Genomic DNA, 22273 nt, shown 5'->3' with positions numbered 1-22273 from the left:
CAGGACTGGGACGGGGTGACTGGGGGGGGAAGGGGCAGAGCTGTGTCAGGCCCAGGACGGGGTGACTGGGGGGGGGAGGGGCAGAGCTGTGTCAGGCCCAGGACTGGGACGGGGTGACTGGGGGGGGAGGGGCAGAGCTGTGTCAGGCCCAGGACTGGGACGGGGTGACTGGGGGGGGGAAGGGGCAGAGCTGTGTCAGGCCCAGGACGGGGTGACTGGGGGGGGAAGGGGCAGAGCTGTGTCAGGCCCAGGACGGGGTGACTGGGGGGGGGAGGGGCAGAGCTGTGTCAGGCCCAGGACTGGGACGGGGTGACTGGGGGGGGAAGGGGCAGAGCTGTGTCAGGCCCAGGACGGGGTGACTGGGGGGGGGAGGGGCAGAGCTGTGTCAGGCCCAGGACTGGGACGGGGTGACTGGGGGGGGAGGGGCAGAGCTGTGTCAGGCCCAGGACTGGGACGGGGTGACTGGGGGGGGAAGGGGCAGAGCTGTGTCAGGCCCAGGACGGGGTGACTGGGGGGGGAAGGGGCAGAGCTGTGTCAGGCCCAGGACGGGGTGACTGGGGGGGGAAGGGGCAGAGCTGTGTCAGGCCCAGGACTGGGACGGGGTGACTGGGGGGGGGAAGGGGCAGAGCTGTGTCAGGCCCAGGACAGGGTGACTGGGGGGGGGAGGGGCAGAGCTGTGTCAGGCCCAGGACGGGGTGACTGGGGGGGGAAGGGGCAGAGCTGTGTCAGGCCCAGGACTGGGACGGGGTGACTGGGGGGGGAGGGGCAGAGCTGTGTCAGGCCCAGGACGGGGTGACTGGGGGGGGGAGGGGCAGAGCTGTGTCAGGCCCAGGACGGGGTGACTGGGGGGGAAGGGGCAGAGCTGTGTCAGGCCCAGGACTGGGACGGGGTGACTGGGGGGGGAGGGGCAGAGCTGTGTCAGGCCCAGGACTGGGACGGGGTGACTGGGGGGGGAGGGGCAGAGCTGTGTCAGGCCCAGGACTGGGACGGGGTGACTGGGGGGGGGAAGGGGCAGAGCTGTGTCAGGCCCAGGACGGGGTGACTGGGGGGGGAAGGGGCAGAGCTGTGTCAGGCCCAGGACGGGGTGACTGGGGGGGGGAGGGGCAGAGCTGTGTCAGGCCCAGGACTGGGACGGGGTGACTGGGGGGGGGAAGGGGCAGAGCTGTGTCAGGCCCAGGACGGGGTGACTGGGGGGGGAGGGGCAGAGCTGTGTCAGGCCCAGGACTGGGACGGGGTGACTGGGGGGGGAGGGGCAGAGCTGTGTCAGGCCCAGGACTGGGACGGGGTGACTGGGGGGGGAAGGGGCAGAGCTGTGTCAGGCCCAGGACGGGGTGACTGGGGGGGGAAGGGGCAGAGCTGTGTCAGGCCCAGGACGGGGTGACTGGGGGGGGAAGGGGCAGAGCTGTGTCAGGCCCAGGACTGGGACGGGGTGACTGGGGGGGGGAAGGGGCAGAGCTGTGTCAGGCCCAGGACAGGGTGACTGGGGGGGGGAGGGGCAGAGCTGTGTCAGGCCCAGGACGGGGTGACTGGGGGGGGAAGGGGCAGAGCTGTGTCAGGCCCAGGACTGGGACGGGGTGACTGGGGGGGGGAGGGGCAGAGCTGTGTCAGGCCCAGGACGGGGTGACTGGGGGGGGGAGGGGCAGAGCTGTGTCAGGCCCAGGACGGGGTGACTGGGGGGGGAAGGGGCAGAGCTGTGTCAGGCCCAGGACTGGGACGGGGTGACTGGGGGGGGGAGGGGCAGAGCTGTGTCAGGCCCAGGACGGGGTGACTGGGGGGGGGAGGGGCAGAGCTGTGTCAGGCCCGGGACGGGGTGACTGGGGGGGGAGGGGCAGAGCTGTGTCAGGCCCAGGACTGGGACGGGGTGACTGGGGGGTCCGGGGGGGGGCGCAGCGGCGGCTGGGGCGGGGCGCGGCGCGGGTACGTACTGGCGGCGGCCTGCGGGGAGCCCGGCTCCGGCCCGTCGCTCCCTCGTGATCCGTCTCCTCTCGTGCGGCGGCGGCTCGGCTCCTCCCGCAGCGCGTCCCGGGCCCCCGGGGCGGACGGTCCCGCCACCCCCATGGCCCCCGCACGAGCCGCCATCAGCGCCCGCGGGCCTCAGGCCGGCGCCGCCCGCATGGCTCGGGGGGGCTGCGGGGGTCACGCGGGGCCGCGTCCGGCCGAGCCGGCCCCGCCGCCCTCACCTCAGCTCCCCGGCGGCTCGCGCGGAACCGGGCTCGCCAAGATGGCCGCTCCGCAGGCGCGCGACAAACGACGCGCGGCGCTCCCTGGCGTCACTTCCGGCGGCGTCCCCAGCAGCCCGTGGGAACGGCCGTTGCCTCGCTCCCACAATGCTCCGCTCGCCCCCAGATCTGCATGTGCGGCCCCGCCCCTCGCCGGCCCCGCCCCGGGCTCGCGCCCGCCAGGCGCCGCCTGGAGCCAAGTCCTGGGACAGAGCCCGTGGGGGCGGGGCTGGGAACCCTGGGGGCGGGGCTGGGTGCCCTGAGAGGAGCCCGTGGGGGCGGGGCTGGGTGCCCTGGGGGCGGGGCTGGGTGCCCCGAGAGGAGCCCGTGGGGGCGGGGCTGGGTGCCCTGGGGGCGGGGCTGGTTCCCCTGAGGGCGGGGCTGGGTGCTCTGAGAGAAGCTGGTTCCCCTGGCGGCAGCAGGCAGCTGGGTACCCTGAGAAGAGCCCATGGGGGCAGGACTTGTTGCCCTGGTGACAGGTGGGGGGCTGGTTCCCATGAGGGTATGTGGGGGGGCTGGGTACCCTGAGAAGAGCCCATGGAGGAGGGGTTGGTTCCCCTGCGGGCAGGTAGAGGCAGGGGGGCTGGGTACCCTGAGAAGAGCCCATGGGGGCAGGACTGGTTGCCCTGGTGACAGGTGGGGGGCTGGTTCCCCTGAGGGTATGTGGGGGGGCTGGGTACCCTGAGAAGAGCCCATGGAGGAGGGGTTGGTTCCCCTGCGGGCAGGTAGAGGCAGGGGGGCTGGGTACCCTCAGAGGAACCCATGGGGCAGGGCTGGTTCCCCAGGGGGCGGGCAGAGGGGCTGGTTCCCCTGGAAGCAGGTGGGGGCCTATGCAGTGCAGCTCTGGCCCTGTTCCCCAATCATGCAGTCCCAGCAGGCAGCCGTGAGATCAGCAGGGTTTATTGAGGGTCCGTGCAGCCCCCATCCCGCCCACTACTGCTCCACGTTCTTGACACGCAGGACGACAGGCACCGAGGTGCACGGGATCATGCCCAAGTCCGTGATCACCAGGTCCACCAGCTCGGGGGGGGTCACGTCATAGACCAGATTGAGAAGGCGCAGGGACGAGTTCTCCTTCCAGCCACGCAGCTGGGCTCCTCCCTTCCCGGGCACGATCAGGTCATCGGGGTCATCTATAGAGACATGCTACAGGGTCAGAAACTAATGTATACCTGCACCCCCTCCCCAGGAGGAGCTGCCGGCACTGGGACAGCCCCCCATAACTTCCCTGACTGGCCAGAGGAACTGGCTGGCCCTGGGACAGCCCCACCCCACCCGCCCCAGCCAGAGGAGCTGCCTGGCACCGGGACAGCCCCCCTTCCCCCCATGACTTCCCTGACTGGCTGGAGGAACTGGCTAGCACTCGGACAGCGCCCCAGCCAAAGGAGCTGGCTGGCCCTGGCACAGCCCCTCCCTGCCCCCCATGACTTCCCTGACTGGCTAGAGTAGGGCACAGCGCTGGGACGTGCCATACATTGGCCAGCGGCTGCTCTGAGGGGAGTGGAGCCCACGGCACGGGAGGACATAGGGCACATACCCAGCTCATTGGAGACAAAGGAGTCCGTCTGCACCCGCTCACAGAACTTGTAGGTCTCGCAGCACACCAGCACAGGCACGTTGTAGGCCTTGGACACCAGCGCGATCTGGGACGTCCCCACCCGGGACATGACGGAGCCATTGGCCAGCAGTGCATGAGCCCCCAGCAGCACCTTGGAGACCTGCAGGGGGGGGCACCGCGTCAACTAGCACCAATCTACAGCTGTGGCAGGCTCTGCCTCCATCACCCCAGCAACACCCTTCCCCTCTGCCCTCAGCACAGCTGCCCGCTCACCTCGGGCAGAACGTAGGAGATGGCGGTGATCATGACGTAGGTGCAGCGGATGCCCTCGCGCACCAGCCTGCGTAGTGTGTCCCGGCCCTCCAGCCGCGGCCGACTGTCCACCACGATCACCCGGAAGGCACGACCGTTGTCATGGGCGTCACACAGTGTGCGGTTCACTAAGGAGGAGCTGACAGGACACCACAAGTGAATTCATAGAGCTTAAGGCGGGAAGGGACCATCTAGTCTAATTGGCATATCACAGGTCAGAGAACCTCATCCAGTTACCCCGACATTGAGCCCAATAACGTGGGTTAGGCTAACGCACACTCAGAATGGCAGCCAGTCTGGATCTGAAACCATCGACAGAGGGAGACTCCACCCCCGCCCTTGGCAGTTTGTCCCAAGAGTTCATCACCCTCCTGGTGAGAATTTTGTGCCTTCTTTCTAGTTTGGATTTGTTGGGCTCCAGCTTCCAGCCATGGGTTCTTGTTCTGCCTTTCTGCACTAGACTGAAGAGCCCTCACAGTCACCTCTCACGTTTCTTACTGAACTAAACAGATCAAACTCTCTAAAGCTCATCCTGCTTCATTCCAAATACTGAACAGAAATATTTATTGAACAGTTCTGCCTTTTCCACATCATTAACAATATTACCAAAATCTCCATCTAGTAATGGGCCTACACCATTGCTAGGATTTCTTTTGTTCCTGATATATTTGAACTCCTTATTGTCCCTAGTCCTGACAGCCATGGATTGTTCCCTGAGGTCTTTAGCCTCCCTTATCAATTTTCTACACTTCTTAGCTTCTAGTTTATATCAATTGCTATCTATTTCCCATTTGTTATATATTGCTTTTTTATTTCTTACTGCTGCCTTCACTTCCCCACTGATCCAGGTTGGGCTTTTAGGCACAATTGTCCTCTTCTATGATTGTGGAATCATGGATTTTTAGCCATCTCATGAATTTCTCTTAAACAACACCTGATTTCCATTCACATTTTTCTGTCTAAATTTTCCTTCCAGTCAACTTTACTCATGGGAAATTAGCCTTTTGAATCTCTACAGATACAGAGTATCTGTATTTTTGTTTGGGACTGTCCAGTTCGCCCACAATGAACATAAGCTCCTCCACCCTGGGCCAGATCATCCACACAGGGAAGCACCCTCCTCCATACCATCCATACACCAGGATGACATCACCGTCACTGATCTTCTCGAAGGCATATTTGGAGATAGCTTCGGCTGCCAGCTGGATCTTCTCCCTCACGTATCCGTCGATGCTGCCCTGCAGTTTCCCCTTCGCCTGGGGAGAGGCAGTGCCAGTCACTCTGCGGCCTGAGAGCCCTGACATCCTTCCCTCCGGCTCACCCCACAGCTGGCCATGCTCCTCCCTCCTGGTAGGAGCGTGCACTCCCATTCTGCCTACCCAGGGCGCCCTGACTGGGCCCTGCAGCCGCAGGCCCCCAGCACATGGTTTAGGAGAGCCCCTCCGCACTGGGAGAGTAAGGGAAGGGAACAGGTCTGTGCTGCACAATTCAGCCAGGGCAGCTCCCCTCCCCCCAACCCATCCTCGTGAGCAGGGGGCAGGATGTACTGCATGGCACAGGCTTTACCCTGAGTCCAAAGGACCCATCACCCCACAGGACTGGAGAGGAAACCGGGGGCGGTGGTTACTCTCTCTCTCCTGCAGGGAATAGGCTGGCTCAGAGCGACTGCCATTCCTGTAGCACCTTCCAGCTACGAGGCCTCCAAAGCACTCTTCCATCACCCCACCCATATGGAGGTGCAGTCCCCTCCAGGGTGGAACTGGGCACCTGTAACAGCCACACAGAAATGCTGCAAAATAGATGAGACAGCAGGGGAAGGAGGATCCTCTACGAAACAACTGCAGGGGGTTAGCTCAGCCAAACAAATTACCTAGGCTGGAATTTGGCCAGGCCACAGGAGCTAACGCTCCAACTCCGACAGACAGCAAGGCGAGGATCGGCCTTTGCCATCACACCTCAACTGAGGGGGACAGAGCCCTCTACAACTGCGCTGGGGCACCGGGGCCAGCCCTGACTGCAGGGACAGAATGTTCCCTGCCCGGCTCCCACAGCACTGCACTGGGGCCAACATGTTCCCTGCCACGTCCCCTGCCCGGCTCCCACAGCACCGCACTGGGGCCAACATGTTCCCTGCCACGTCCCCTGCCCGGCTCCCACAGCACCGCACTGGGGCCAACATGTTCCCTGCCACGTCCCCTGCCCGGCTCCCACAGCACCGCACTGGGGCCAACATGTTCCCTGCCACGTCCCCTGCCCGGCTCCCACAGCACCGCACTGGGGCCAACATGTTCCCTGCCACGTCCCCTGCCCGGCTCCCACAGCACCGCGCCTGTAGCACCGCACTGGGGCCAGCCCTGACTGCAGGGGCAGAATGTTCCCTGCCCGGCTCCCTGCATCAGAAGAAAGAGGAAGAGTTGATTCAAACACAGAGCTGTGTGAAATGGGGGACAGGGTGGGGAGGAGGCGGGATCCAGGGCAGGAGGTGGGCAGATAGGAGGAGAGGGGGACCGGAGCCAGGTTGAGGAGTGGATACGGGCAGAGGGGGACAGAGGCAGAATACTCCTGAACTTGAGTCCCAAGTCTCTGTATTCATCCGCGATCAGCCAACAGCAGGAAATCCACCGGACAGAGGGTGGGTCACGTGATCCACACAGACTGCATCATCTCGAAGCACCACAGCTCCGGCCCGGTAAGTAACCGGTCTCTCCGAGTACAGGTCAGCATGGAGCCCGCTGCTGGTGACTGGCCAGCAGTGTCCCTCAGGGCGGGGAATGAGGCGCTCCAGCTGGCCGTGACTGGAGTCCCTGGCTCAGACCTAGCTGGTGAATCCCAGGCATTGGGTTTGACAAGGTCAGCGGGTTACTTGCAGTTCTCGGATACTGGCACATGTCTGGAGCAGACGGAAGTGCTGCCGGGGCTCTGGAGGAGTGTGGCGGCGGGGAGGCACCAGCCAGCTGGTAACGCTGCCAGGTACAGCGTGTGATCCACTTCGAGAGTCTCTGTGAAGAGATGGCTTGGTCCAGGGCTCTGGCAACAAATGGATGGGGGGGTCGGAATGGTTTGGTCTGGTCAATACAACAAAGCAAAGCCCTGGATGCATCACGCGTGTGGTTTCTTTTCTCCTGGCACCGAGTGCGACTCGGGGAAGAAGTCTGGCAGGGACTGGCCCATTCAGATGGAAAACTGAGACCAACTCAGCAGTGAACGTCAGCTGAGGTCTCAGCACCACCTTGTCCCATAGGGAGGCTCGGCAATACGTCCCTGAAGTCACAGCCACTAGCAAGACTGACTTCAGAGTGAGGTGGTGCAGGGACCGTCCTGAGAGCGGCTCGAACCGAGGCTCCCCCATGACTCTCAGGAGGTCCCAGGCAGAGGCAGGAGTTCCTTGAAAATCTCGACACTAGGGAGAGGGGTGTGTGAAAAGACCAGGCACGACCGCACAGGGGGGCGAGCTGAAATGCTGCGAGAGGCGCGTTAACAGAGCGAAGCGAAAGCCAGCCTGCTTCCAGTGTAACAGGGAGTCCAGGATCTTTGGAACTGAAGCTGGGTGTCAGACCAAACTGGGCTGGGCTGCCATATTGAGACCACCTTCCACCTAGAGGAGTCCGTCAGTCTGGCAGATATTTTCCTGCATTCAGGTAGGATTTCCTAGGCCCCCAGGGAGCAGTGCCTGCCCGTGGCACTGAGTCAGCCCACAGCCATGCCATCAGATGCAGCGACCCCGGGTCTGGATGGAGCTCCAGGAGCCGGATCGGCGGCTGGACGGACATTTGTCACAGGGCTGTGAGTCACAACTGCTTTGGCCAACGGGGCAATGAGACGGACTGTGGGAGATCACCGTGGGAATCGGGTGCAGAAGGCTCCATTCTACTGCAGGAGGACGAGCTCCGGGGACGATCCTGGGCTTAGCCCTTCTTGGGAGCCCAAGTTCTGACCTTCGGCATCGTCTGTGGTGGCGAATGGGCCTCTTAGGGGAACCCCCAAGGCAAAGTATGGGTCTGTGCGGGGACCATGCGTGGCTGCTGACTGCTCATGAAACCCTCTCGGTTCTTGCTGGCTGCCGTGGGCGATGGTAGGGCCAACGGAGACACCTTGTTTGGACGGCATCGAGTCCAGACCCTGACAGCCTCCAGACGTGTGAGAAGCAGGCGTCTCCTTTTCGATGCTGCGTGTGTCATGCAGGAAGCTCTGCAGGGCTGAATTCCAGCAGACAGGTAGGAACGTCAGACCAGCCTGAGCTCCAGGATATTCCCTCCACGCCGGCCGGGGACCAAGTCCCCTGAATCTGTAACTGATCCAAGTGAGCCCCCAGCCTCACACATCCGTGATCAGTGTCTTCACTGGCGAGGGGACTGGAAAGGGTGTGTGAGGCCCAACCACCTGCAGCTCTGCAGTGACATGCTGGAGCAGACACATCCCTCCCGATTGGAAGGCATGGTGGAGACGAGACCGACCTGAGCCAGAGTCAGAGGGACTGCAGCTGACGTCCTGCAAGAGACTCCCTGTGCATGCATGCTAACACGCCAGCTAGCGCTGCAAGACATGGCTGTCCTGGCCCCTGTAGTGCCGGAGCCCACCCTTGGGCATGCACGCCTTTTCTGGCTGGAGTAGACAATGGCCCCCGTGAACGCTACGCCCAGGAGGGTGAGACATTACTGTTAGTATCTAGGCCTGGTTGTTAGCCCGAGATAGAATTTTGGGGTTTGATTTTTGATACTTTTATATTCTTACTAACATGTGTGAACAAAGACAGTGTGTAGCATCTGCCCACTATAGATGGGATTTACCGCACAATGTGAGACGATAAGGAAGAGAGTTGAAGTGTTGCTGGGTGTGGCGGGAGTTTTATATACGAGCATACACTTGAAGGCTACCTGACTCCTCTCCCAAGCCAAGGTCAAGCAACTGGTCAGGAGAGGCAAGGGGAAGGGGGGGGGGCATAAGAAACACTAAAAGCCAAAGAAATGATGATCCTGCCCAAAACACAACCTCACTCCCTACCCCTCCCATGAGGGGGTACCGAAGCCCCCAGACTCAAGGCCCTCCAAGACAGAACATGACCATAAGTTGTAAGGGGTGGGACCAGGGCTGGGCATGACGGGTATATTTGGGCCTGCTAAGAAGAATGAGGGAAGGAAAAAGAGCCAGTGTAGCATGGTATATAGGACAGCTCAACACCACTCTGGCCTCCTACGAGAGGGGTCCTCGGTACCGCCTCCAGGGCCACTGTCAGACAGAAGCGGGGAGGCGTCTCTGCTTGGTGCAGGGAAGAAGGCACAGTTTGGTGACGATGACGAGACGTATTCCTCGGCCAGTGCCACAGGGTATGTCTCTGCTCCAGCTCTGTGCCAATGGCTGCCCAGCAGGGAACCCAATGGTTCAGTGAGGGCGTTCCATGGTGCCTCTGTCAGTGATTTAGCACTGCTCCCTTGGCAGAGCACAACGGCACCCTGCCCTTTCCTCCCGATGGGGCGATGTCTCTGTGCTTGGAGTCGTGTCTGTCTCTGCCTGGCCCTACACTCGTGCCTGCTGCAGTGATGATAGTGTCTCTGCTGGAGCAGCTGGTGCAGGCTCTGCCGGTACCGGTGCCAAAGCAGTAACTAGCCTTGGTGCTGCGACAGCAGCAGGGGTGCTGATAGTTCCGGGGCAAACAGCGTTGATGTGCCCTGTGCCGATTTTGCTACAGTTGTCTTGCCTGCCTTCCTCATGCTGCTCGAGCCCAGGCGTGAGTCTGCTCACAAGGCACTCTCTGAGGATGAGTCTGTGGGCTCCTTGGAGGGAGGTGGATGTCTCCGCCAGGTCTGAGTGACGCACATTTCAGCCACGCCTCCCTCGACTTGCGAGTCCTTACCCCCTGTGCGCCTAATGGGGATGTGGCTCTGCCCCAGACAGAAAAGGCATCGGCCATGCCTGTCGACAGGGGGCTTGGCTTACACCCTGCAGGTTTAGAGTCTAACACATGGTCAGTGCAATGCGCCGCATCCCACTGCACTGGGGGACGGACAGCGCAAAACGTCCACAGGAGAGAATTAACTGAAGCTAAGAGGGGGGTGAAGAAGCATTTTGTCACCAAACTGGATGTAGAAGATGAGTCTGAAGGTAGGAGAAAGTCAGCGGGCGGGCACTCGCCAGGCTCCGTATTGCTGCCATGGGTGGCCTGTAACATTTGCCTGCTTAGAAATGTACAGTGTAGGTCAAGTCATTTTCAATAAAGAATGTTATAAACAGGTGCAAGAGAACCAGAGAGAGACTGGATTAGCGTACACCAGAAGGCCATGCTGATACAATCCAAGAAGTGTTGAAATTCTAATGGTTAGAAACAGATGATGTGGAGCCAGAAGTTAATATATTCAGATATCAGGCCTAATTGGTGAATAAAATAACGAGGGGATGGGCTATTCCCCCACTGCTCCCCATGTGGGTCCTTAAAGAGACTTTGGAGGTGGGGAGAAGACGGACAGAAGGATGGAGAGGAAGAACAGACGGTGACTACTCAAGTGAGCTGCACCGTCATGGCTGCTATCTCCATCATTTCCAGGGACCCTGGGCTTTGGGCGTCCTGACCAGAACAGGCCAGAGAGAGAGAGATCCGGACGACATCGCCACCTCCACCGGCCACAGCTGAATTCCAACCACCTGGGATGAAGCGGGATTGACTTTAACAGCAGCAGCAGCTCCAGCTCATCTCAACTCACTTCTTCATTTTTTCCCATAACGACAGCTGATACTGTCTAGGAGACGGTCAAGCAGCTGGGGGATTTTCCTTCTACAACCCTCTCCAGCTACAGGGCAAGGGAACACGGGATGCTGTTGTTAGAAAAGCCTGATTTACTGCTTTACATTTTAAACGCTTTAACTGTTTGTCGTCCTTTTCTGTAATAGCAGGTGAACAGGCTGTTTAATGGGGTGTTTGCCCTGGTCCTCGGCAGGCTGAGGTCTCTGGGTACCAACCCCTGCCCCTCGTTTAACACTGTTTAATGTTGGACGGTGGCTGGGTTCGGTTACCACCTTTGGCCCATTTGCTCTATCTAAACGAACACAACAGTGGCACAAGGGAACTGAGGGAGGGCTGCTGACTTGGCAACCAATCAAAAGCCACTTTGATGTCAATATGTGCCACGTGAAGGCCCAGCCCCCATGGCCCAGCTCTCCGGACGTCCTGGCTAGACCTTGGGGTCTCTCACCACACGGAACAGGTTAACACTGAGCGGCACTGGGTACAAGACAGCCCTTGTCAAAGAACTCTCATGCCATAAAATCACAATCCCTGGCACCAGAAAGTGATCATCACTGTGGAAGAGGCAACCTTCCTCCACGCCAGTGCTCCACACCCAATTCCACGTGTCACTTGCTATCAGACACCGCGAGTGCAGTCCTTACCCACCCGGAACCCCACTTCTCCAGCCCTACACAAACCCCAAAGGTATTAGTTAAACTGCAGCACTTCAGCCCTCAGGAGACTGAGTAGTTGTGGCCACAGGCAGAGAACTGGAGAGACCGAGGTGCCTCCAGGGCTGTGGCCCCCGCAATGGCAGGGAACTGATCAGGTGAGACATGCCCAGGTGATCCCAGCAGGCAACCCAAGCCCCACACTGCAGAGGGAGATGAAAAATCCCCAGGGCCCCTGCCAATCTGACCTGGGGAAAATTCCTTCCCAACCCCGAATCTGTCCTTCAGTTTGACCCTGAGCCTGTGAACAAGACTAGCATCTAGGCATGTAGAAAGGATTCTCTGCACCACCCCAGACCGATGGGCCACCCTGCGTAGTGTCCCATCTCCTGCAGTGCCCAGTCTCTGATGCTTCAGAGGAAGGCGAAAAAAACAAAATCCATCCTGCCACTTGTGCATTGGGGGAAAATTCCTTGGGGGAGCTGCCGGAGCCTTTCCCCGCTGCCTCTCCCTGCTGCCTCCCACCCGCTGCTGGAGCCTCTCCCTGCAGCAGGGTCAGAGTCCAGCGGTGGGACACTACAATGCTAAGAACATCAGTGTGAATGGGGGTGCCGCATGGGCGAGCAGAGCCATGTAGGGCACGTGCCCCGGTGCTACCACCAGGGGGCAGGAGTGTCTGTACTCCCCCAGCAGAGCCTCCCCGGCTACAGTGCTGTTCATACCAGTGCTGGGGGGTGGCTGGGCGAACGCAGTGTACAATGCAGATGGACCCTGCAGTTCCTCACGACCCTACATAACTCAGCGTCACCTGCACATTCTGCGCCTTCGCTGCTCCCCCGATTCCCTCATCAATAAATACACTAACGAGATCTAGTTCAGCACCTCGAGCCGCGATGGAAGGTGACAGGACGCTGTGTCCTGGCTCCTAACCAGTTTCTGATCCCTGGCAGGATCTGCTTCACCACACAGCGAGCTAGTGTCTTTACAGCCTCTTGGGCAGGCCCCTCCTGTAGCCCTGGTGAACCCTCAGGCCCCTCTGCAGGCTTCCTGCAGCTGAAACGGCCTCAAGCCCGTGGCCTGCCCTCAGGCGCCTGCTCACCTCCTCCTCTCTCAGGCTGCTGGACAGGCCCGAGATCTCCTTCTTGAGGTACTTAATGGCGTTGCCCATGCTGGCGGAGAGGGGCCGGCACTGGTTCAGGAAACTGCAGAGAGGAGACAAACACTGAGGGGCACGGACTGGAGCCAGGCCTAGGGGGCAGGGAGCATCCCCAGAGCGGGGGAGCACCTGGGATCATTACTGGGGATCAGCAACTTTTCAGCTTCTGCAGAGAAACCCCTGCCCAGTAACACCCAGCCGAGGCCTGGGGGGAGCGGGAATGGCAGCGCCAGCGGAGATGAGCAGCCCAGGCTGGGGGCACGGGGGAGAACGGCAGCGCCGGCGGAGATGGGCAGCCCAGGCTGGGGGGACGGGGGAGAACGGCAGCGCCAGCGGAGATGGGCAGCCCAGGCGGGGGGGGACGGGGGAGAACGGCAGCGCCGGCGGAGATGGGCAGCCCAGGCGGGGGGGCCGGGGGAGAACGGCAGCGCCGGCGGAGATGGGCAGCCCAGGCTGGGGGAACGGGGGAGAACGGCAGCGCCAGCGGAGATGGGCAGCCCAGGCGGGGGGGCCGGGGGAGAACGGCAGCGCCGGCGGAGATGGGCAGCCCAGGCGGGGGGGGACGGGGGAGAACGGCAGCGCCAGCGGAGATGGGCAGCCCAGGCGGGGGGGCCGGGGGAGAACGGCAGCGCCAGCGGAGATGGGCAGCCCAGGCGGGGGGGACGGGGGAGAACGGCAGCGCCAGCGGAGATGGGCAGCCCAGGCGGGGGGGACGGGGGAGAACGGCAGCGCCGGCGGAGATGGGCAGCCCAGGCGGGGGGGCCGGGGGAGAACGGCAGCGCCGGCGGAGATGGGCAGCCCAGGCGGGGGGGCCGGGGGAGAACGGCAGCGCCGGCGGAGATGGGCAGCCCAGGCTGGGGGAACGGGGGAGAACGGCAGCGCCAGCGGAGATGGGCAGCCCAGGCGGGGGGGCCGGGGGAGAACGGCAGCGCCGGCGGAGATGGGCAGCCCAGGCGGGGGGGGACGGGGGAGAACGGCAGCGCCAGCGGAGATGGGCAGCCCAGGCGGGGGGGCCGGGGGAGAACGGCAGCGCCAGCGGAGATGGGCAGCCCAGGCGGGGGGGACGGGGGAGAACGGCAGCGCCAGCGGAGATGGGCAGCCCAGGCGGGGGGGGACGGGGGAGAACGGCAGCGCCAGCGGAGATGGGCAGCCCAGGCGGGGGGGCCGGGGGAGAACGGCAGCGCCAGCGGAGATGGGCAGCCCAGGCGGGGGGGACGGGGGAGAACGGCAGCGCCGGCGGAGATGGGCAGCCCAGGTGGGAGGGACTGGGGAGAACGGCAGCGCCGGCGGAGATGGGCAGCCCAGGCTGGGGGAACGGGGGAGAACGGCAGCGCCGGCGGAGATGGGCAGCCCAGGCGGGGGGGCCGGGGGAGAACGGCAGCGCCGGCGGAGATGGGCAGCCCAGGCGGGGGGGGACGGGGGAGAACGGCAGCGCCGGCGGAGATGGGCAGCCCAGGCGGGGGGGCCGGGGGAGAACGGCAGCGCCAGCGGAGATGGGCAGCCCAGGCGGGGGGGACGGGGGAGAACGGCAGCGCCAGCGGAGATGGGCAGCCCAGGCGGGGGGGGACGGGGGAGAACGGCAGCGCCAGCGGAGATGGGCAGCCCAGGCGGGGGGGCCGGGGGAGAACGGCAGCGCCAGCGGAGATGGGCAGCCCAGGCGGGGGGGACGGGGGAGAACGGCAGCGCCGGCGGAGATGGGCAGCCCAGGTGGGAGGGACTGGGGAGAACGGCAGCGCCAGCGGAGATGGGCAGCCCAGGCTGGGGGGACGAGGGAGAAAGGCAGCGCCAGTGGAGATGGGCAGCCCAGGCTGGGGAGACGGGGGAGAACGGCAGCGCCGGCGGAGATGGGCAGCCCAGGCGGGGGGGGACGGGGGAGAACGGCAGCGCCGGCGGAGATGGGCAGCCCAGGCGGGGGGGGACGGGGGAGAACGGCAGCGCCGGCGGAGATGGGCAGCCCAGGCTGGGGGGACGGGGGAGAACGGCAGCGCCGGCGGAGATGGGCAGCCCAGGCGGGGGGAACGGGGGAGAACGGCAGCGCCGGCGGAGATGGGCAGCCCAGGCGGGGGGAACGGGGGAGAACGGCAGCGCCGGCGGAGATGGGCAGCCCGGACTGGGAGGGACGGGGGAGAACGGCAGCGCCAGCGGAGATGGGCAGCCCAGGCTGGGGGCACAGGGGAGAACGGCAGCGCCGGCGGAGATGGGCAGCCCAGGCGGGGGGGCCGGGGGAGAACCACAGGCCCGGTACCCATATGAACTGCAGCTCCAAGAGCCCCTCCCTTGGAACATCCTGCCATCCCGTCTCTCTCGGCCTCACCTGATGTAGGGCTTCAGCCTGGCCACCAGGTCTCGCGAGAGCTCCTCGTTGGGCGGCGTTGAGTAATCCCGGATCACCTGGAAAAAGCAGGGCAAGACCATGACACCCTGGCACCAGGACAGGGTATCCCAGCCTGCCTCGCCGGTCGCTGCAGAGGGCATTGGCAGAGAGGGAGAACAAGGCTTCCAGACAGCTGGGGGGCACCGGCAGCGCTGGGGGGCTGGGCAGGGGGCACCGGCAGCGCTGGGGGGCGGGGCAGGGGGCACCGGCAGCGCTGGGGGGCGGGGCAGGGGGCACCGGCAGCGCTGGGGGGCGGGGCAGGGGGCACCGACAGCGCTGGGGGGCGGGGCAGTTCGTCAGGCTCTGCAGCGGGTGGGTACCAGCAGCCCGACCTGTTCTGCTCCCAGGCTGCTCCCAGGCACCACGCAGGGCCTGGCCTCACCGGCCCAGGGAGCTGGCACACGACAGACTGGCGCAGCCCGAGGGAGCGAGGGACCCGGGCCCAGGCCCCAAGCTGAGGCAGGATGCAGCATCTCAGCCTGGCGCAGCAGGCGGGTCAGCGGTACCTGTCTGAAGACTTGCAGCAGGGCGAGGCAGCGTGCATTGGAGCCGTTCAGCAGTCCCTGGGAGTACTGCAGGCCGAGCCGCACCACGGCCGGATGGATCGCCGTGGCAGGGATGCTGGGGACACACGCAGGGCACAGATGAGAGGCCTTGGAGCTGGGAGGCTACACCAGCGCAGAAGGGGAAGGACCCTACGGCCCCCAGTGCTGGGTCACCCCCCAGAGCTTCCATGGTGAGCCCCCAAGGGATCAACCTGCCAGGGAGAGGCACATGTGCCCTTCATGAACCAGGCCACCCCCCACACACATCCAGGGTATCCCCGTCACCTCCTCCCAGGGCACCCCCATCACCCGTAATCCCCAGGTGCACCCGGGACATCCCTGTCACCCTGTAACTTACACACCCACCCAGGGCACCCCCACACCCACCTAGGGCATCCCCATCACCCCCATATACACCCAAGGCATCCCTGGCATCCCCACACACACTCACACCCCCAGGGCATCCCGGTCACCCCACCACGCACACACCTGGGGCATCACCCTTTGCCCCACACTCGTCCCAGGCCAGGGCTCCCTATTTGTCACATACTCCCCTAACCACTCAGGTTACCCCGTCCCCCAGACACCCTTACACACCGTCATAGGGTGCCCCCCTCACCCCATACTCCTCCAACACACACTGGGTGCCCCCTTCATTCTATCCCCCCCACACACACAGCCAGTAGGCCCCCCACACCCCATACCCTCCCCACATGCAGGAAATGGGATGTCCCAGCCAACCCCCACAGCTGGCGAGGGCTCACCCTTCGCCCCACCGGGGCAGCAAGACCTGCCCCTGGGGTGGGCACCCAGAGCTGGGCAGCCCACAGCAACTGGGCGTCGCCCCAGACGGGGCTCGCCAGCTTCCCCACATCCGGGAAGGACACACGGAGGCCAAGTTGCCTGGGCACAGCCCACCCCAGAGCGCAGGCTGCAGCCGACGTCTTCACCAGCCTCAGGGCCAGGGGCACAAACCTCATCTGCTGGGTCAGCGGCACCTTCCGGCTGTACTGGTGCAAGTGGGAGAAGAGGCTGACTTTGGCGCCATAGTCTGGCCTCAGAGGAACCTGGCATGGAAATTTCAGAGCATGCTGCTTCAGTGCGGGTCGGCAAAGGCCCTCTGCGAGACCCAGCCTGCCCATGGCACGCCTGCACCCTGCTGGGCACTGCCACCTGCCCCCTCCTCTGCGAGACCCAGCCTGCCCATGGCACGCCTCACCCCTGCTGGGCACTGCCACCTGCCCCCTCCTCTGCGAGACCCAGCCTGCTCATGGCACACCTGCACCCCTGGCCTCACCACTGCTGAGCAATGCCACCTGCCCCTGCCCCCTCCCCAGCAGGCACAGCCTGCCCACCCCTACCCCTGGCCTCACCCCTGCTGGGCACTGCCACCTGCCCTCTCCCCAGCGGGCACACCCTGCCCATGGCACGCCCCCTACCCTGCCCTGCCGCACACAGCCCCGACACCCCCTCGCTTGGCACAGCCAACCTGCCCGTCAGGAGGTGAGCCAGCGATTAGGGCCAAAGTGTATGTACAGGATCCATATACAGATTGATCTCACATGCTGCTTAGTAACCTACATGGCCAGGTGCTGTTCAATGTGACCTATACAATGGGGGGCCAGGTTTTAGGGTGCCCAGGATTAACCCTTTGGGGAGCAGTGCCAAACACAGCCATTTGGCTTACTAGGAACCGTCCCTGGTATCTGGGTACAGAACAGGGACGGGGCTACGACAGGTCATGACGGCCCCGCCGAACAGAACCAGCGAGGCAGGGCCCCAAAGGGGACAGGCAGGTTACTGTTACTAAGCAGATAAGTGAGTTCCCTTGCTTGGCGTGACGGGAGACCCTTAGTTTGGGTCACAGCCGAACACAGCCGGGGAGGGGGCGGGCAGAGCCCCTGGGTATAACAGAACGCACTGAGACAGAAGGATCTACCTGCCTCCACACACCTTGTCTGTTCCCACAGCCACCCCACTCACCTGCCCTGCCTCCACTGCCACCCAGCCTGTCCCATACCCCTGTGCCCCTAACTCCTGCCCCGTTGGGCCCCGCCCAGCTGCCCCTGACCACCGCTGGGCACAGACTTCTAGCCCACTACACCCACCCACCCCAGCCTGGCATCTCGGGCGTCCCCCTTCACGGAGATGAGAGCACACGGCATTCTCCCCAGCCCTTCCCCCCACGAGTCCCTCGGCATGTGGCAGTGCCCGGGCACCCTCTACCTGCTGCCGTTCCAGCTTCTTTGCCAGTCTCCTCTGTGCTGCTGGGTCGTCCACCTGCACGTGCTCCGGCACCCGCTTCACCACTGGCAGGAGCAAGGAGAAAGGGCTGAACTGGGGGCCATGACCCCAACACAGAGCCACCCAGGCACCGGGGGAGGGGCACAACCACACTCCACCATGACCCAAGCACCCCAGAGGGGCCGGGGGCAACAAAGACCTTGGGGACCCAGGAAGGGGGTGGGGGATGAGGGCAAAAGCACAATCACAGCGACCTGGGCACCGGGAAGATGCGGCACCACCCAGGGGATGCGGAGTCAGACCCCCACCGGCTCACCCAGGGGGCGTTGCCCCGGACCCCCGCCAGCTCACCCAGCCCCACCCAGGGGGCGCTGCCCCGGACTCCCGCCGGCTCACCCAGCCCCACCCAGGGGGCCCTGCCCCGGACCTCCGCCGGCTCACCCAGCCCCACCCAGGGGGTGCTGCCCTGACCCCTTTGAACCCACAATGCCGAGGAGGGGAGCAGCTGTGGCATGGCAGCTCTGTCCTTACTGGACTGGGGCTCGCTGGGCGGCAGCCTGGGCTTGGCCGGCGCAGCTGCCGGGGTCGACTCCACTTTCTTGGTTTGTTTCAGGGCGCGGTCGGCCTCCTGCTTGGCCCGGCGCTCTGCTCGCAGCTCCGCCTTGCTCTTCCCCCCCACCAGCTTCTCGGTGCCGGCCAGGCCCTCGCTGGGCACTGCGGCTGGCACAGGGGGCTCAGCCCCTACAAGAGGAGAGACCGGTCAGCGTGCAGGAGCCTCCCGCACCCCCATGCTCCAGGGAGCACACGGCCCAGAGCACTCGATGAGGATTCAGGAGACTGGGGGTCATGTCCCTGCTCCACCACAGACTGGCCAGGCACTGGGCCTCCAGTCCCCACCAGTAGCATTGGGACAGTAGCCCTGCTGTGCCATGGCTGGTCGGGTGTGCCCAGGGGACGATCAGAGGTGGGACCCGGATGGACAGACAGAGGGCTCGTAACCCAGGGACCACGTGCAAATGAGCAAAGGCTTGGGACAAAGTGGGAATTTTTTGTAATATTTTATGAGCCCTGTGTGTGCCTCAGTTTCCCCTCGGTGCTGCGTCGTTACTGAGTGGGTGGAAAGGGGCTGTGTGCTCTCAGGGCAGGGGGAGACGGGGGTGAGTGTCGCTCAGCTGCCCAGGCCCTCACCAGCACAGCTCTGCAGGTGACAGTGGCAGATTCAATCCCCAACACCCCAGAGGGAGAGGGACGTCCCGCCTCTCCGCAGGGCAGCTGGACACCAATCCCCAGCTCAGAACAGGCTGGGGGGATTGGGGGGGCGAATAAGTGTTGGCTGCTGAAGGCTCTGGCAGGGGGTGGGGGCTCGGACCAAGGAGACAGAGCTTGAACCACAGGGCTCACTGCAGCTGGGCGCCGGCTGCCCGGAACGGACTCCGCTGGGACCTTCACTTCTCTGGGCTCCCCCAGGGCTGCCTGTGCCGTGCACCGGGCCGCGGATACACCCGCCTGTCTGCCCGCGCTGGCTGGGTGTCCCCGCAGACGCTGGGGGGGGGGGTGCTGCTCCCCCAGATTGTACACGTCTCCCCCAGGTCTGTCCCAGACTCGCTGCCCGGCGCTCCCGGGGGGGGCAGGGGGGCTGCAGGCCCAGGGGCCCAGTCTCAGGAGGTGGCGAGGTCACATGGCTCACCCTGGGGGAAGAGTGAGACCCCGGGGGGGTGAGGGTCACTGAAGGCCCCTCCCAGGGACTGTTCCCAGGCGGGGGCGTAGCCCGGCCCTGGGGGTCGGTGAGAGGGGGTCACGCCGAGAAGGGGCAGCCCCCCAGCCGTACCTGGCGGCGGGGCCTGCGGGTGCCCAGGGATGGAGGACTCAGCTGGCGGCCCCTTCTCATCTCGCCGCTTCTTCTTCTGCTGCTTCTTCTCCTTCCGCAACTGCAGCTTCTCCTCCTTGGAGAGCTCCTGGGTCTGGGGGGGACCCCGAGTCAGCACGGCCCCCCGTGGGCAGCCAGCCCCCCCCCCCGCCTGCCTGCTGCAGCCACGGGGCAGCCCCCCAGCCCGGCCCCCCACCCCCCGCTGCAGCCAGCCCCCCCCCCACAGCCCGCCTGCTGCAGCCCCCAGCCCGCCTGCTGCAGCCCCCAGCCCGGCCCCCCAACCCCCCTCCTGCAGCCAGCCCCCCCCCCCAGCCCGCCTGCTGCAGCCCCCAGCCCGGCCCCCCAACCCCCCTCCTGCAGCCAGCCCCCCCCCCACAGCCTGCCTGCTGCAGCCACGGGGGCAGCCCCCAGCCCAGCCCCCCCGGCCCCTCACCTGTCCGCCTGCGGGCGGCTCGCGGCTCGGCAGGGGACCAGCCCCTGAAACAGAAGGGCAGAGCGTGAGGGGGGGCGGGGGGCCGATACCGCGAGGGGTGACACGGGGGGGGGGCCGATATCGGGGGGGCCGATACCGCGGGGGGGTTCGGGGGGGTGACACGGGGGGGCTCGAGGGGAGCCGATACCGCGGGGGGGGTTCGGGGGGGGGTGACACGGGGGGTTCGGGGGGGCCGATACCGCGGGGGGTGACACGGGGGGGTTCGGGGGGGCCGATACCACGGGGGGGTTCGGGGGGGGTGACACGGGGGGTTCGGGGGGGCCGATACCGCGGGGGGGTGACACGGGGGGGTTCGGGGGGGCCGATACCACGGGGGGGTGACGCGGGGGGGTTCGGGGGGGCCGATACCGCGGGGGGGTGATACGGGGGGGTTCGGGGGGGCCGATACCGCGGGGGGGCTCGAGGGGGGCCGATACCGCGGGGGGGTGACGCGGGGGGTTCGGGGGGGGCCGATACCGCGGGGGGGGTGACGCGGGGGGGTTCGGGGGGGGCCGATACCGCGGGGGGGCTCGAGGGGGGCCGATACCGCGGGGGGGTGACACGGGGGGGTTCGGGGGGGGCCGATACCGAGGGGGGGGCTCGAGGGGGGCCGATACCGCGGGGTGGTGACGCGAGGGGTGACACGGGGGGGTTCGGGGGGGGCCGATACCGCGGGGGGGGTGACACGGGGGGGTTCGGGGGGGGCCGATTCCGCGGGGGGGTGACACGGGGGGTGACGCGGGGGGTTCGGGGGGGCCGATACCGCGGGGGGGTGACACGGGGGGGGTTCGGGGGGGCCGATACCGAGGGGGGGCTCGAGGGGGGCCGATACCGCGGGGGGGGTGACGCGGGGGGTTCGGGGGGGCCGATACCGCGGGGGGGGTGACGCGGGGGGGTTCGGGGGGGGCCGATACCGCGGGGGGGCTCGAGGGGGGCCGATACCGCGGGGTGGTGACGCGAGGGGTGACACGGGGGGGTTCGGGGGGGGCCGATACCGCGGGGGGGGTGACACGGGGGGGGTTCGGGGGGGCCGATACCGCGGGGGGGTGACACGGGGGGTGACACGGGGGGGTTCGGGGGGGGCCGATACCGCGGGGTGGTGACGCGAGGGGTGACACGGGGGGGTGACACGGGGGGGGCCGATACCGCGGGGGGGGTGACACGGGGGGGGTTCGGGGGGGGCCGATACCGCGGGGGGGTGACACGGGGGGGTTCGGGGGGGGCCGATACCGCGGGGGGGTGACACGGGGGGGTTCGGGGGGGGCCGATACCGCGGGGGGGGTGACACGGGGGGGTTCGGGGGGGCCGATACCGCGGGGGGGTGACACGGGGGGGTTCGGGGGGGCCGATACCGCGGGGGGGGGTGACACGGGGGGGCCGATACCGCGGGGGGGTGACGCGAGGGGTGACACGGGGGGGGTTCGGGGGGGGGCCGATACCGCGGGGGGGTGACGCGGGGGGGTGCGGGGGGGGCCGATACCGCGGGGGGGGCCCGGCCCGGCGCTCGCACTCACCGCTCCGCCCGCCCCGCTCCGCCATCGCTGCAGCCTGCGCCGGGCCCGGCCGCTCACAGCGCCGCCCCCGGCCGGAGGGGGAACCGCCCCCCCCCCCGCCGGCTGGCTGGGTGAATCCCCCCCCCCCGCTGGGGTGTAACCCCCCCCCCGCCGGCTGGCTGGGTGAATCCCCCCCCCCCCGCTGGGGTGTAACCCCCCCCCCGCCGGCTGGCTGGGTGAATCCCCCCCCCCCCGCTGGGGTGTAACCCCCCCCCCGCCGGCTGGCTGGGTGAATCCCCCCCCCCCCCGCTGGGGTGTAACCCCCCCCCCGCCGGCTTGCTGGGTTCTGGGGTGTGACCCCCCCACTCCCGGCCCCCTGTCAGGAGCTCATGGCGAAAGCTTCGGCCCGTCTGTCCCTGCTAAAGGCCTGTCCTGGCCCCGGGACCCGTCTGGAGCGTGGCTCCCATCTCACCCACAAGCCCCCCAGCCAGATTTGCTGCTCCGCGACTGCACGGCCCATGGCCCCTGTCCCCTGCAGCCTGCCCCACGCCCTGGGGGGAGACGAGCGCCCAGTGCTGGGTCTCCGGGGGAGGCTGCAGAGCACAGCTCACGGGCCATGCTAAATGCAGGGACGATGCCAGCTT

General features: G+C 65.8%; 2 protein-coding genes across 3 annotated transcripts in view; both read right to left on the bottom strand.

Moving 5' to 3' along the window:
* The window catches only part of GTF3C2 (general transcription factor IIIC subunit 2), a 47681-nt gene extending 45495 nt beyond the window's left edge, over positions 1 to 2186 (bottom strand). Inside the window, exon 1 of one of the 2 annotated variants that reach the window (XR_008444416.1) lies at positions 1926 to 2186. Coding sequence is in view for 1 of the 2 variants with exons in the window: in XM_054023040.1 (XP_053879015.1) it covers positions 1926 to 2079 (154 nt within the window). In the remaining variant the exon portion in view is untranslated. The remainder of the gene's footprint in view (positions 1 to 1925) is intronic. The other variant, XM_054023040.1, reaches the window with a different exon arrangement.
* A 917-nt stretch (positions 2187 to 3103) lies between these two features.
* Positions 3104 to 21701, bottom strand: EIF2B4 (eukaryotic translation initiation factor 2B subunit delta). Its single transcript, XM_054023538.1, has 13 exons — positions 21651 to 21701; positions 20098 to 20141; positions 19626 to 19758; positions 18329 to 18538; positions 17780 to 17862; positions 16529 to 16620; positions 15515 to 15629; positions 14949 to 15025; positions 12578 to 12680; positions 5218 to 5345; positions 4051 to 4228; positions 3757 to 3937; positions 3104 to 3352 (listed from the first exon to the last, which is right to left on the bottom strand). Exons 1-13 carry the CDS (start codon positions 21673 to 21675, stop codon positions 3153 to 3155), a joined length of 1569 nt encoding a protein of 522 aa, XP_053879513.1. The 5' UTR covers positions 21676 to 21701; the 3' UTR covers positions 3104 to 3152.
* Between the last annotated feature and the right edge of the window lie 572 nt (positions 21702 to 22273).

The sequence above is a fragment of the Malaclemys terrapin genome, chromosome 3, assembly GCF_027887155.1.
Source record: "Malaclemys terrapin pileata isolate rMalTer1 chromosome 3, rMalTer1.hap1, whole genome shotgun sequence".
Classification (NCBI taxonomy): domain Eukaryota; kingdom Metazoa; phylum Chordata; order Testudines; family Emydidae; genus Malaclemys; species Malaclemys terrapin.
This window is presented reverse-complemented; position numbering and strand designations above follow the sequence as displayed.